The 13,608-nt window shown below is 39.2% G+C and overlaps 1 protein-coding gene across 7 annotated transcripts in view; it reads left to right on the top strand.

The window, feature by feature from the left end:
* The window catches only part of mpp2b (membrane palmitoylated protein 2b), a 536,989-nt gene that overhangs the window by 402,545 nt on the left and 120,836 nt on the right, over window positions 1-13,608 (top strand). For all 7 annotated transcript variants that reach the window (XM_043675077.1, XM_043675076.1, XM_043675075.1 and 4 more), the window contains one exon: window positions 2,005-2,123. In XM_043675077.1, the coding sequence (XP_043531012.1) occupies window positions 2,005-2,123 (119 nt within the window). The remainder of the gene's footprint in view (window positions 1-2,004; window positions 2,124-13,608) is intronic.

The following is a 13,608-nucleotide window of genomic DNA, read 5'->3' as shown; positions in this document are numbered from 1 at the left end:
TTCATTAACATATCCTTCAATATGTTACTGTGTTTGTCAAGCTTAATTATAGATGTGCTAGTCTCCTCTGAAACCCTCTGAGCAAGCACATTTTTAAAAATTCTTTCATCAGCTGTGGATATCGCTGGCAAAGTGAAAATTTGTTGTCCGTTCCTGATGACCCTTTAGAAGGTGATGGAATGCTATCTTTTTGAACTGATGTGGTCCATTTGGCATGGTACACTGACAGTGCTGCTCAAGAGTTCAAGGGTTTTGATGCAGTGACAGTGAAGGACTGATGATTTAGCTCCAAATCAGCATGGTTTATGGCAGGACAGAAACTTGATCATGTGGTGACGTTCACTTGAATCTGCTACCATTAGTTCTTCAGTTGGCGGAAGTTGTGGATTTGAAGGTACTGTTGAAGGAAACTTGGCTTATCTTTTCTAACAGGGTGATACATACTATGACAATGAATCTGTCACATTTGAGAAATGTCAGCATAGTTCTCTAATATCTGCATTTCTGTTGTGTCTTAAATGATAAATGCTATCCATTAGTTTGTTCCATAATCTCTAAATGTTAGACACAACACAAATGTCTCAGTCTCAGTCACTTATGAGTGCCTGTCAATCATCTCTTGTTATTGCTTGGTTTTAAATGTCAACAAATTAGAGACACTCAGTGACCAGACATCATGTGGGCAAGTATTGCAGTGTGACAAGGTGAAATTTTGTCCCAATCATATCAGAAATAGGAAATTATCATTAATCATGAATCAATCTGCATTCATAATTAAATCAAGTCACAATTTGACCCCAAAGTCAACAGCACTTTAAAAATATTTATTGCCACAATTCTCTATTCAGGGTTCTGAGCAATAAACATGGTACAATCTGTATATAGCTATCCCCTTTTGCAATGTTGAATGATTGTCTAAAGTCTGTAAAGAGAATAAATCTTCAAACATCTAGATGGTTCACTCTTTTGATAGGTGCAAGATGTGCCACTTCCTTGTGTATAGTTGTAACAAATTATATTCATCCTCCCATGGTCCATTTCAGAATCCTTGGATAACTTGCAGCTCCTACCTGCAAAAAAAAACATGTGTTTTAAAAGGAATATGGAAAGGAACAGTGTTCAATGAGTATGTTATAGTGTCTCCAAATCATTCTAAAAGCTTATTCCCAGTGACAATATCCTTTCTCCTGTAGCATTGCCTGGTGAAAGAAATAGCAACAGAAGAATGTGGTTCCTACTGCTAGCTATATAATCTACAAGCTCTCACTTGGTTGCTACTAGTCAACTTAATTACTCTCTACATTGATATTGATTCTGCCCACGTGACTATACTTTATTAAGTCAGATAAACTATATTGGTTTACTTGTGGTGGCTGTTTAAAAAAAACTGATATTGGGCATCGAGACAAGTGCAAAACACGCAAACGTTTTGCCAAGCATCTTTATCCTCAACCTCCCCATTGTTATAAGGCCTTTTAAGCTTCAGCTATGCACACACATTTCATTAAGAACTTAATAAATACAACAAATCCTGCTCAGCTAACATTTTTATCCGTGCCCAAAGTCTCTTAAATACATTATTTCTCAGTGCTAATCCTTGACTGTAACCATAGCTTTGCTCTACTCTATCTCTGCCTTCGTATGTTGCACTTTTCCAACTCTTGTGCATCTCTCACTTCTTCCATTGCAACCTTAGGGTTAAAACTCAATATTTCCAAATATTTGGAATTCCCTTCTCAAAGTCCTTGACACATTTCCAAAGTTCTTGTTATGTTTCATCCATATGGAAGTGTGTATCTTTTTTTTAAGTTAGACATTTGTAACTTTAAAGTAAAAAGTCAACTTAATTTTGTTTTCAGAGAAGCAACTTGACCTATGAGTTTTTATTCATGGCAACATCTCAGGACTGAGCAACATATTTAAGTAAATAATGTGTGATAGTTCAGAGTTTCTCACATCTGAGTCGCTTCAGACTGAACTATGTATGTTCTATTCTTTCAATAGCTATGCAGCAGGTCCTGGACAACTTGAATGATTTGCCAAACTCTACGGGAGCCAAGGATCTAGATTTACTGTTCCTGAGAGGAATCATGGAGAGCCCAATTGTACGATCACTAGCTAAGGTAACCATTTAACCTGTACAAACTGTTATTTAACCGGTACAAACTGTTATGTTGTAGATTTTGGTTTGTTGGATGGATAATGCAACACATCATTAGTAAATCTCCGAATAAGAAATATGCTAAATTTTGATACATCTAACGGCTACCTCCTACTCTTTGCAGATACTGGACCTTAACATATTGCAGTAAAAGCATAATTAGCTATGTTTTCCTAATTAGTCACTAAAATATGCAACAATATGCATTTAAAAAAACAGGTTGATTGCCCATTTAAAGTTGTGATTAAGTGAGTATATGCATTATTTAATCTTTGGCTATGATCCAAAGGTTCTGATGGATTGAAAATGTACCTTTTTTTAATTACCTTGTATGAGAATAGCTTTTTCTCACAAGAGAATGTAGAAAACCAGTCAGTAAATGCGACCCTTAATACTTTGATGAATGCTATTTACTCCAATACCAAAAGATGAAATGGCATATCAAATGTACTCATCTCATTCCAAAGATTTTGAAAAGAATAGTAATCTTTTGAATTGTAAGAGAAGCCTATATGTTGCAAAGTAATTTCTTTTGTACTTACCTTTACAGATAATGTCTTGCTTTAAAAATGAGAGGCTTAGTAGGGAGAGGGACTTTATTTAGAAAATTCTCTGATGAAAAATTCTATTCCAGTGACATCAGGAGTCGAGGTACGAGACCATGATCAGTACTCATTATTCAGCCACGACTGGCAGGGGACTTTTTTACACAGATACCTGTCTGTTAGATTGTACTCAACCATCTGTTTTACAATATAATGGAGGACATGAGGGACTGCAAAGTCCTCTCAATATAAATGCTTTCTTTTGTAAGGTTGTTCAGATTGACTGGAAAAGCAGAAGAATTGTCTTTCCTCTGAAGCCAACAATATGTAACGACATGTTTTACATAGCCAATATCCTGTGAATGATGTTCTTTCTTTCAGGATTCCTTACAGTGCAAGACTAGGTAAAAAGGAAGAACAATATATTAATCTAATTATTAGAAAATGACATTGTAGTAGTATCAACAGTTCAGTTATTAGTAAATTTAATATAATTTTTTATTATAACCAGAAGATACAAGCTTGTTTCTAATGATGCATTGTTAGAATACTTGCCAAACAACAGCATTTCACACTGGCAGTCAGTGTTTCTAGGCTTATGCCTGCTGGTTAGCAATTGCTGACAAAAAGCAATGAGATTCAGCCTTCACATACTGCTTAGCTGCTACATTGAGATTTCCACAGAATACTGTCACAATCTCTCCTGTCTCTATTACAGTCATGTTGATCCCACATTGTCTCATGACCCAAGCCTATTGGCAGGTAACTGAATCAAGATCTCTGGTTTACATGTGTAAGCCCAATGATTAAAGAAAATATCACTGCAAATTGCAAAGATTGGTTAGGCTACTTTTAGAATTTTGCATTCAATTCTGTTCTCCCTGCAATAGGAAAGCTGTTGTAAAACTTGAAAGGGTTCAGAAAAGATGTCTAAGGATGTTGCCAGGATTGGAGTGTTCAGGCTGTAGAGAGAGGTTAACACACTGGGGCTATTTTCTTGGAGCCTCAGAGGTTGAGGATGACCTTGTCGAAGTTTATAAAATCATGAGGGGCATGGATTGATGGCATAGCCAAAGCCTTTTTCCCAGTGTAGGAGAGTCCAAAAATAGAGGGCGTAGGTTTACCATGAAAGAGGAAAGATTTAAACAGAACCTGAGGATGGTGCGTGTATGGAACAAGCTGCCAGAAGAGATGGTGGAGGCTGGTCCAATTACAACATTTAAAAGGCATCTGGATGAGTATAAGAATAGGAAGGGTTTGGAGAGATATGGGCCAAATGCTAGCAAATGGGAATAGATCAGAATAGGTCGGCATGGATTAGTTGGACTCAAGGATCTGTTTCTGTGCTGTAAAACTCTATAACTCTCTGGTTGATAATAAAGACGCCTGGATCAGTTGCTGAGACTTTGAGATTGATTTCTTCAATGGGGATGCTCAGTTTTAATAAATGTTTTGAGTTTAATCTCAATTTAGCTTTGCTTTGATTAACGCCAAGACCCTGGTTCTTTCTTTTGCCTTGATGCCTCTTCACCATGGTGGAAAAGCGAGAAGAATATCAGGCATTGCATGTCCCATCCCCATCTTTCATTTTCATAGGGGCAGGATTGGCAATAGGCTTTAGTTCACACATACAAGCTTTCTGGAGGGAACAAGCCATTTAAATAAGCCATTTCCACAGGAATGGAATTTTGGAGCTCCTGCTGCCTGGCACTTGGAGTGTGGAGTTTAGAACAGGTCAGAGGCATATCCATTCTCACTGCATTTCTGTAGGACAGCCAAGGTTCCTTTTTGGAAAGCAGAGGGATCCCTGTACATATGGTCATAGGGTGTGGGAGTCAGGGATCCTTGGATGGGTGTATGTAACATGGAATATAAAACATAGAACAGTACAACAGAGGCCCTTCAGCCTGCCATTTCTGTGCTGGCCATAATTGCATCTGTCTGCGTATGATAATATCCCTTTGTTCCCTGCCTGATTATGTTAAATGCTACTATTGTCTCTGCTTCTACCACCTCCCCTGCCAGCACGTTCCAGGCACGTATCACCTTCTATATAAAAAAACAATTTGCCTCGCGCATGTCCTTAAAATTTCCCCCTCTCACCTTGTGCCCCTAGTATTTGACATTTCCACTCTGTGAAAAAGGCTCCAACTTTCTACCTTATTAATGACTCCCATTATTTTATATACTTCTGTCAGGTCACCCCTCAGCCTTCAATTCTTTCGCAAAAGCATTCCATGTTTATCCAATCTCTCCTTATAACTAATGCACTCCAAACCAGGCAAATATCCTGGTAAACTTATTTTACACTCTGACTAAAGCCTTCACATGTGGCACCCAAAACTGTGCACAATACTCCAAATTTGACCTAAAAAGTTTTATACAGCTGCAACATGACTTCCCAACTTTTGCACTCAATGCTCCAACAGACAATGCCAAGCATGTTGTATGCCTCCTTTACCATCTTATCGTCCTGTGTAACCACTTTCAGGGAGCTATGGACTTGCATCCCAAGATCCTTTAGTATATCAATGTTCCTAAGGGCCCTGCCATTTATTGTATACATACCTCTTTCATTTGACCTCCCAAAATGTATCACCTCTCACCTGTCTGATTTTGAACTCCATCTGCCATTTCTTGGCCCAACTTTCCAACCGATCGAAATCCTGCTTTTCTTTTTGACAATGTTTCTCACTATCCACAACTCCACCAATTTTCATGTCATCTGCAAACTTACTAATGAGACCACCAACATTTTCATTCAAATCATTTAAATAAATTACAATTAACAGAGGTCCTAGTACTGATCCGTGTGGAACACTGTTGGTCACAGATTTCCAGTAAAACACTGGTGATAGGTGCTAGGAAGGGCCATAACAGTAGGTATAGGGCATGGATGAGGCAGGGTGAGAGAAGTAGAGCTCCTTTATGCTTTAATCTTTATTTATAAACATTGAATACTACGGGAACCCTAATACAGGCTTTCTACACAGGCAGAAGTGGGTACTGCAGATGCTGGAGATTAGAGTCAAGATTAGAGTGGTGCTGGAAAAGCACAGCAGGTAAGGCAGTACCCGAGGAGCAGGCGTCCATCCCAGAAACTGGACAACTTCCTAACCTCTTTGTGCATTGCCTGTGCTGACTCCCAGTCCAACCCACCCCCCAAACTGAAAATTAGGAGTGCAGATGGCCATTTGTAAAGGTCCTCTGACCCAAGAATGAAAATCGGGGCCCAAGTTGGAACTTAAAATGTATTTTGTTTACAGCAGGATCATATCATCCACTGTAGATCCAACTTTAGGTCATTAAGTTTTTTATTACTATTGAGCCTCCCTGATGATTGATATAACCCAGTTACTGTTGTTCTGTGAACAAAAGATTAGTTCTTCTGATCTGTTAATATGCAGAGATACACCTCAGGACTGTGAGAATTTAACTGAGTTTAGCCAGAGTAATTTTCTAAGATTTTAATGCTGCATCAACATTTGATGTTGTAGGTGTGTTATGCTGGTAATGGCCTTGATGAATTGAATCAGGCATAGTCATACCTATTGGCTTGGTTCAGCTCTTTTGTACCAATTTGAGCACTAAATCAAGGTTGACACATGCCACTGCAGAATCGAGGGAATAGCAATGGAGTTGGTCATTTTTGAAAGAAACATTAAAATGAGGATCCATCTCTCTATTTGCGAGAATGTGAAAGAACCTTTGCCATTAAGAAGAGCATGGAAGGTGTCTGCATGTTGCCAGTCAATATTAATCACTTTGGGTGGCACGGTGGCACAGTGGTTAGCACTGCTGCCTTGCAGTGCCAGAGACCCAGGTTCAATTCCCACCTCAGGCTGTATGAAGTTTACACATTCTCCTCGTGTCTGCGTGGGTTTCCTCCAGGTGCTCTGGTTTCTTCCCACAGTCCAAAGCTGTGCAGGTCAGGTGAATTGGCCATGCTAAATTGCCCATAGTGTTAGGTGTAGGGAAATGGGTTGCTTTTCGGCGGGTCGGTGTGGACTTGTTGGCCGAAGGGCCTGTTTCCACACTGTAAATAATCTAAAAAAAAATTTTTTTGTGGGTGGCTCAGTGGTTAGCACTGCTGCCTCATAGCGCCAGAGACCCGGATTCAATTCCCACCTCAGGCTGTCTGTGTGGAGTTTGCACATTCTCCCTGTGTCTGCGTGGGTTTCCTCCGGGTGCTCCGGTTTCCTCCCACAGTCCAAAAATGTGCCGGTTAGGTGAATTGGCCATGCTAAATTGCCCGTAGTGTTAGGTGAAGGGGTAAATGTAGGGGAATGGATCTGTGTGGGTTGCTCTTCGGAGGGTCGGTGTGCACTCGTTGGGCTGAAGGGCCTGTTTCCACACTGTAAGTAATCTAATTTCATTAATCTGCAGCAAAAGAATAGATTATTGTCACATTTTGGGGGTTTGTGCCATATTTCCTACACTGCAGCAGTGACGACATGTCATCATCAGTTAATTAGTCACAAAGTCGCTTTATGATGACCAGGGTCATGAAAAGCATTATATAATTGGTGTCTTTCTCCTTTGGATGCCATCTGAGGTTGGGGAAGAGTTCACCCAGCAGTTATTATTAAGCATTATCTGCCTGGAATGCTCTGCTCAACCCTTCCTCTGTTGTCTGTATCTTGCAACAACACTCCCCCAGGCGTTTGCTGTTATGATGAAAGCCCCTAAGCTGGTTGTAACCATTCATCTTGTATCTCATCTATCTACTTGGTAACGACATGCTGAACCATCTACTGCCTGCCTAACATCCTAAATGAAGCAAAGTTCCTGAATATGATCTTAGTTTGGTCCTTTGAATCAGTGAATGGAGAACATGGGAAGTCAATAAAACCTTTCTTATGAAAACTCAATCTGTCAAATGGCAGACTTTATATGGAATGATGAGAGTGATCCTTCCACATCATGTTCAATACAAGTCAGGGCCCCTGTGCATCTGACGTCCACCACTGGGGCCAGAATACAAACTGCTGATTCACTTGTGAAGAGATAAATACACTGCTGTACATTGGTGTGGTATGTACACTCGACACATTAAGTGGCAAATCAGTCACCTTACTCTTTTCAAATGACACAACACCAGATTACAGTCCAACAGAAAGCTAGTGCTTCCAAATAAGCCTGTTGGACTATAACCTGGTGTTGTGTGATTTTTAACTTTGTCCACCCCAGACCAGCAATGGCAAACAGATTCATCTCAGTCCATGGATGACTTTGGGATCACTCTTAGGTGCACTTTAAGATCTTGTGGGATGCACATCAAAATGTTTTGAAGCCTGTAGAAGTTATCAGAAATGACTTGACTGTATTAAACTTTTGTGAAAAATGCATGTAGAGTCGCTTTAGATGGAATTGCCCAGACCATAAGGCTCAGGGGAAAACTAACACCGTTGATTTAATTTCTTTTGTTATGTTGTTGTGAGTTTGAATGCCACTTCAAAGACTTGTGCATAAAAGTCTAGCTGAACATGTGGGCACTATTAGAGAATGTGGCATTTTCAGTTGCCATTCTGATGTTAAATCAAAGTAGTTTTAAAAGATCTTGTGCATTATTCAAAGTGGAAGGTGTTCTGTCAGTGTTCTGGAAAAAGTTAATCTTTCAAGCAGCATTGCTTTACTTCTTTGTAATTGAAGTACTGTAGAATTTCTTGATGAAAGGTACTTCCATAACTATCAAATTCTTATTTCTACTATCACATGAGGAAACTGAAGTCAGTGAGTTTTGTCTGAAAATGTACTCCAGCTTAGATGGATGCACTGTAATAGAAATGCAAGTGCATTAGCTACATGAATGTGTCTGGATTAACATGCTATTTACTTATTTTAATTTTGTTACCTTTTGTTACAAAAACAGTCCAGTACCTACTTATTATAATATTACAGAATATAGCTACTTTAGAGACACATCTTCTGTTGTGGAACTATTTGGACTACACCTACTAATAGATCAAAAAATAAATACAATATAAATTGCAGCAAATAGAGCTATAGGGTCATAGAGATGTAAAGCATGGAAACAGACCCTTCGGTCCAACTCATCCATGCCGACCAGATATCCCAACCTAATCTAGTCCCACTTGCCAGCATCCAGCTCATATTCCTCCAAACCCTTCCCTTTCATATAATTTTAATATTTAAGAGAGCTATAACCCTTTGAATATAAATTTATTTTGACATTAAAACATCATTTCCAAGCTGTAAAGTTTCCATACTGTAACATACAATAAGAATGCTTGAGAAAATGTCCTAGAGAAGTCCTGTCACAAGAATGCCCAGATAATAACTTCCATGTACTCTTTCACCTTTTGTTAGATATGAATAGTTCCCTGAACCAGAAGTAGTGGAACATTTGTTAAGCCTTTGGTTTATATTAGAAGCTCGTTGTACTTTCGATATAACATCTTGATTTCCAAATCATTAGCTAAGAGTAGTGTTTTTTGTTTTCTTTTTTGATAAATTGATCAATTATAAATCATCTCTTCAAAACTGCTCGAAATAAACCAAATTTAAAACTGGTAATTTAGTTTATTCACTCACATGAAAGTATCCCCAATGACTTTCAAGACTGCTTTCAATAATCAGTTTTTATTTTTGAGGATAATCAGCATTTGATTTTTGTGTTATCTGAAGTTACTTTGAACTTTTATATATACATATATATGTGTGTGTTAGAAACTGGGTTAGTTAAGAAAATTATTCAAAATCATTTATTTAAATTTGTAAGAAACATTCGCAAAAAGAGTATGTTCTTAGTGGAGTTGCATTGCACTCACTGATAGACCATAGCCTTAGGTCCATTATCTAAAGCACTACCTATGCAATGGCTACAGTCATGCAATCATCAATAAAGAAGAAACTTCTTATCAATATTTTCAGCTGGTAGTTGCCTGCTGGGTAATGTTGAGGTTTTGTCTTTTCATTTTTATGTTAGAATTTAATTCCAGCAACATACTGTGGCATACTTAATATCACTGTCTATTACATATTATTTGTCTTTGTTTTGTAATTATTCTAGTTAGACATGCTCATTCTGGAGAATGGAGATTCTTCTATTTCAGATGACTATTATGAGCATTGCCAGGTTAGAAGTAGCATTAACATATCCGTAGTGAACTATCCTGTACTGTTCTGCAGCAACGTATTATTCAGCACCAGCACAGCACGTGAGAATTCTCTTGTTTTGGATGAGGAAAGAATATATTTTGCCCACCATTCAAATGCAGTCTATGAAAGGTCTTTATAAAGAGACAAAAATTTTATCCTTCCATTGTGAGCCATATCTTTGGAGGTAACACATATTTGTTTAATAAGGGAAATTTGAAAGAAAACACGGATTCCACTTTTATCACCACATTCAGAATAAACTTTTCAGCAGTCACTCATTCTCTGCACAGATCATGGGTTCCACATGCTTGAGCTCCTATCCCCATCCAACTCCTTGCTTCAGCTCTCTTTTGAAGAAGAGCAGAATGTTGTCTAGCAGTCCCTGGCAATCCGTGATGCCAAAGGGAGGTGGCTTGGATATTGCAATGGGAGGTAAAGACAGGGGGAAACCTAAGGTAACAGAGAGACCTCTGCATTATCTGGCCTAACAGGGAGGTCAGATATTAAAAGATCATTTTGGCCCACTTACAGCATCACTCTGTTGTGGTTGGTTGGTCTGGCAGATAATCTTCATGAATTAGATACTTGAATAAGAGAGCATTACTGGCCTGATTTTCTTTCTTTGTCAGAAAAGAAACTATAAACAAGCTGGGAAAATTAGATTTTACTTTAAATCTAACTTTTCGTTATGGTATCAAAACCAGAAAATGTATTTTACTAATGGATTTGAGATCACAATAGGCAGAAAGCCTGAAACATAGCCTTTCAGCTTTAATTAGCATTGTGGATCCCATCGCTTCCTCCTACTAAAAAAAAAGATAATCTGAACATATTTGTGCCTTCAGGGTTCACTTTGTGACCATCCAAATGTCAAGGCAACATTATTGGTAAATCATGAAATAACAAAGCATGACATCATTAAAATTAATTCTCCCATTTGTCACAGTCTGTGCTTATTGGAGCTGGTCCAATTTTCATTTGTGAGTCTCACCACAAACATGGGATCAATGGATTAGAAGGTGAGAACATTTTGCAATTAATTAATGTCTTTACAATTTCTATATACTTTATTAAGCCTGAATCCTCAGTCAACACCGGGTATTGTGTTTCACTGAAAGACGCAGAACAGTTGCCAGGTGATTTCAAGTCTTGAGATGGATTTTTCTTTTGATCACATTTGGGAACATAAGGTGATGTTGGGACAGTTCCATTCCTCCTTGTTGTTCTCGAATTCCTTTAAGAAAGATGAACCACTGTTACCAAACTAGCCATAAATGAAGAAATTTACTTGAACAAGATTCCACTTCTTGTAGCTTCAGTTTGATACAAATCACATTTTAAAAAAGCATGAATTAAAAAGATTAATGGTATTTCTCTTAAAGGTAAATTTTGCTTTGATTGGTTACAAGAATAAAAATTACCATCATAAAAATATAAGCTCCCACATTATTTCATGCACAACTGTCAGTCTTTCCTGATTGACTAAGTAAGATCTGTCACATTTCTCATTCATTGGGTAAAATTATGTGCTGTACATGGGAGCAGGGAGGTAGGAAGTGGAGGCACCTAACTGGAGAGATCAAAATCAGAATTCCCACGACAGCATGAATTTCTGCAATTCAGTTTTCTGAACTTTAGAAGTGGGTGGAGCATCCTAAGTCAAGGCATTGGGGAGCCGAGTGCATGCATTACCAAGTCAAACATGCTTAATAAAAGACCAGCTCACCAGAATTAAGTTCCTGTTTGTCATTAAGTCTCTGCAAATGAATGCCTTCAGATTCGCAACGGTATAAGAGTTGGAGTATACAGGTGTCCTAAACTTTGACGAAAGTAGCTGCTGCTTTGTCCTTTTTGGGGAGCATTGGCTTTGAGACAGTCCATGATTGAGATCAGGTGGTGCTCATCAGAGTTGCACAGGGCATGGAAAATGACTGAGGGAGGAAGTGTAATGTGTATTGAGCCTGTGTATAAGAGACTGGTGAGGGTTAATGTTTGTCAGGCGAACTGACCAAGGAAGAGTGAAAGGACCGGAGTATTTAGTTGGAGGTGTCTACAAGTCCAAGTAATGCCCTTCACTTGCAATGGATGAATGCCTGCCTGGGGATCCTTTAAATATGATACCAGGACCTATCCTTCAAGAGATTACAATGGAGTTCCCAACTTCCTGCCGCTACAGGATTCACTGAAGCTGAAAACCTGTAATTGCATGAGAGAAGCTGATCCATCCCTGAGCAGAAGAGACATTTGCTGCAGAACCTAAGCTCCATAATGAAACAGTCTGCCCAATGGATTTGATCCTCAGATCAACTATATTAGTGACCCAAAAACATCCAACTCTCCCAGAACCAGTCATGATTCATGATTCATGGCAGTCTAAACGGCACAGATTCTCCAGAGACTCCTTTAATAAACATTGTTAAACAGTTCTGATAAACTCTGGCAGAACTTACAGTCGCAGTAGCATTGACCAAAATCACAATTCCTATCATTTCCCCATCTTTGGCTCTCTGTCCTTTTCAGCTGATATACACATGCAGCTCCTCATCATTATGCCCTGTCTGTTGTCTCCCCACTGTAAAACTGATCCCATGTGGCCTCTGACTTTTAACTTCCTTCCTGGGTGTATTGATACTAGTTCAAGGGTCAATGCAATTCATCCTTTCATGAAAGATACAAATTCCACTGTTATTTTCCAATAGTTTTAGGAACAGTTAGTGATTCTCAAATATTCAAAGTAATTATAGATTTTCCTCTGTCTCACGGCTTCTGGGTCATCCAGTAGATGCAGCACGGTGGCACAGTGGTTAGCACTGCTGCCTCACAGCACCAGAGACCTGGGTTCAATTCCCGCCTCAGGCGACTGACTGTGTGGAGTTTGCACGTTCTCCACGTGTCTGCGTGGGTTTCCTCCGGGTGCTCCGGTTTCCTCCCACAGTCCAAAGATGTGCAGGGTCAGGTGAATTGGCCATGCTAAATTGCCCGTAGTGTTAGGTAAGGGGTAAATGTAGGGGTATGGGTGGGTTGCGCTTCGGCGGGTCGGTGTGGACTTGTTGGGCCGAAGGGCCTGTTTCCACACTGTAATGTAATCATGTAATCTAATCTAGATGTGTCAGGGATTCGGTCTGAGTGGTAGGGTCCCAAGGCTTAGGGCCAGAGTCTAGGTTTGTAATCAGGCACACAATATATTTGAACAGCTCTGAAGAAAGGTCACTGGACTCGAAACTTTAATGCCATTTTCTTTCTACAGCAATTTCTGTTTTCTTTTCGGATTCCTATCATCCGCAGTCTTTTGTTTTATGTTAACCTGAGAGGCATATAGTTGGAGATGTGTAACATAATTATGTGTCCACTAAATAGTTACTTGGGAGTTAAACTGTACTTAATAATCTAATATTTCCTGAGTAATTTTCTTAATTCCTTTGGATTCCGCTGAATACTTGGATTTAAGTGGAGACTTCCAGAAAGTTCCAGCTGTAGGGGAATTGACCAGCAGGGAATTCAAGTTCCTGGTAGTTCCTTCACAGTCTACTCTGATGGGAATTCTACAAGACCCCTCCTGAGAAAATCGCATCGATACTAGAATAATAATTGTCCGACCAATGGAAAATCCTATTTTACTTTAAGAGATGTAGTTAATGCAGTCCTTAATGGAGAGGATAGAACTTCAGGCCTTTTTAAAGCAAAAAAGTCATTTATGAATGAGAGAGTCACTAGCTAGGCCAGCATTTATTGCCCATCCCCAGCTGCTGTGGGTCTGGAGTTAAATGTAGGCCAGACCAG

This window comes from Chiloscyllium plagiosum, chromosome 33, assembly GCF_004010195.1.
Source record: "Chiloscyllium plagiosum isolate BGI_BamShark_2017 chromosome 33, ASM401019v2, whole genome shotgun sequence".
NCBI lineage: Eukaryota > Metazoa > Chordata > Chondrichthyes > Orectolobiformes > Hemiscylliidae > Chiloscyllium > Chiloscyllium plagiosum.
Note: the sequence above shows the minus strand (reverse complement) of the source record. Positions and strands in the feature narration are given on the sequence as shown.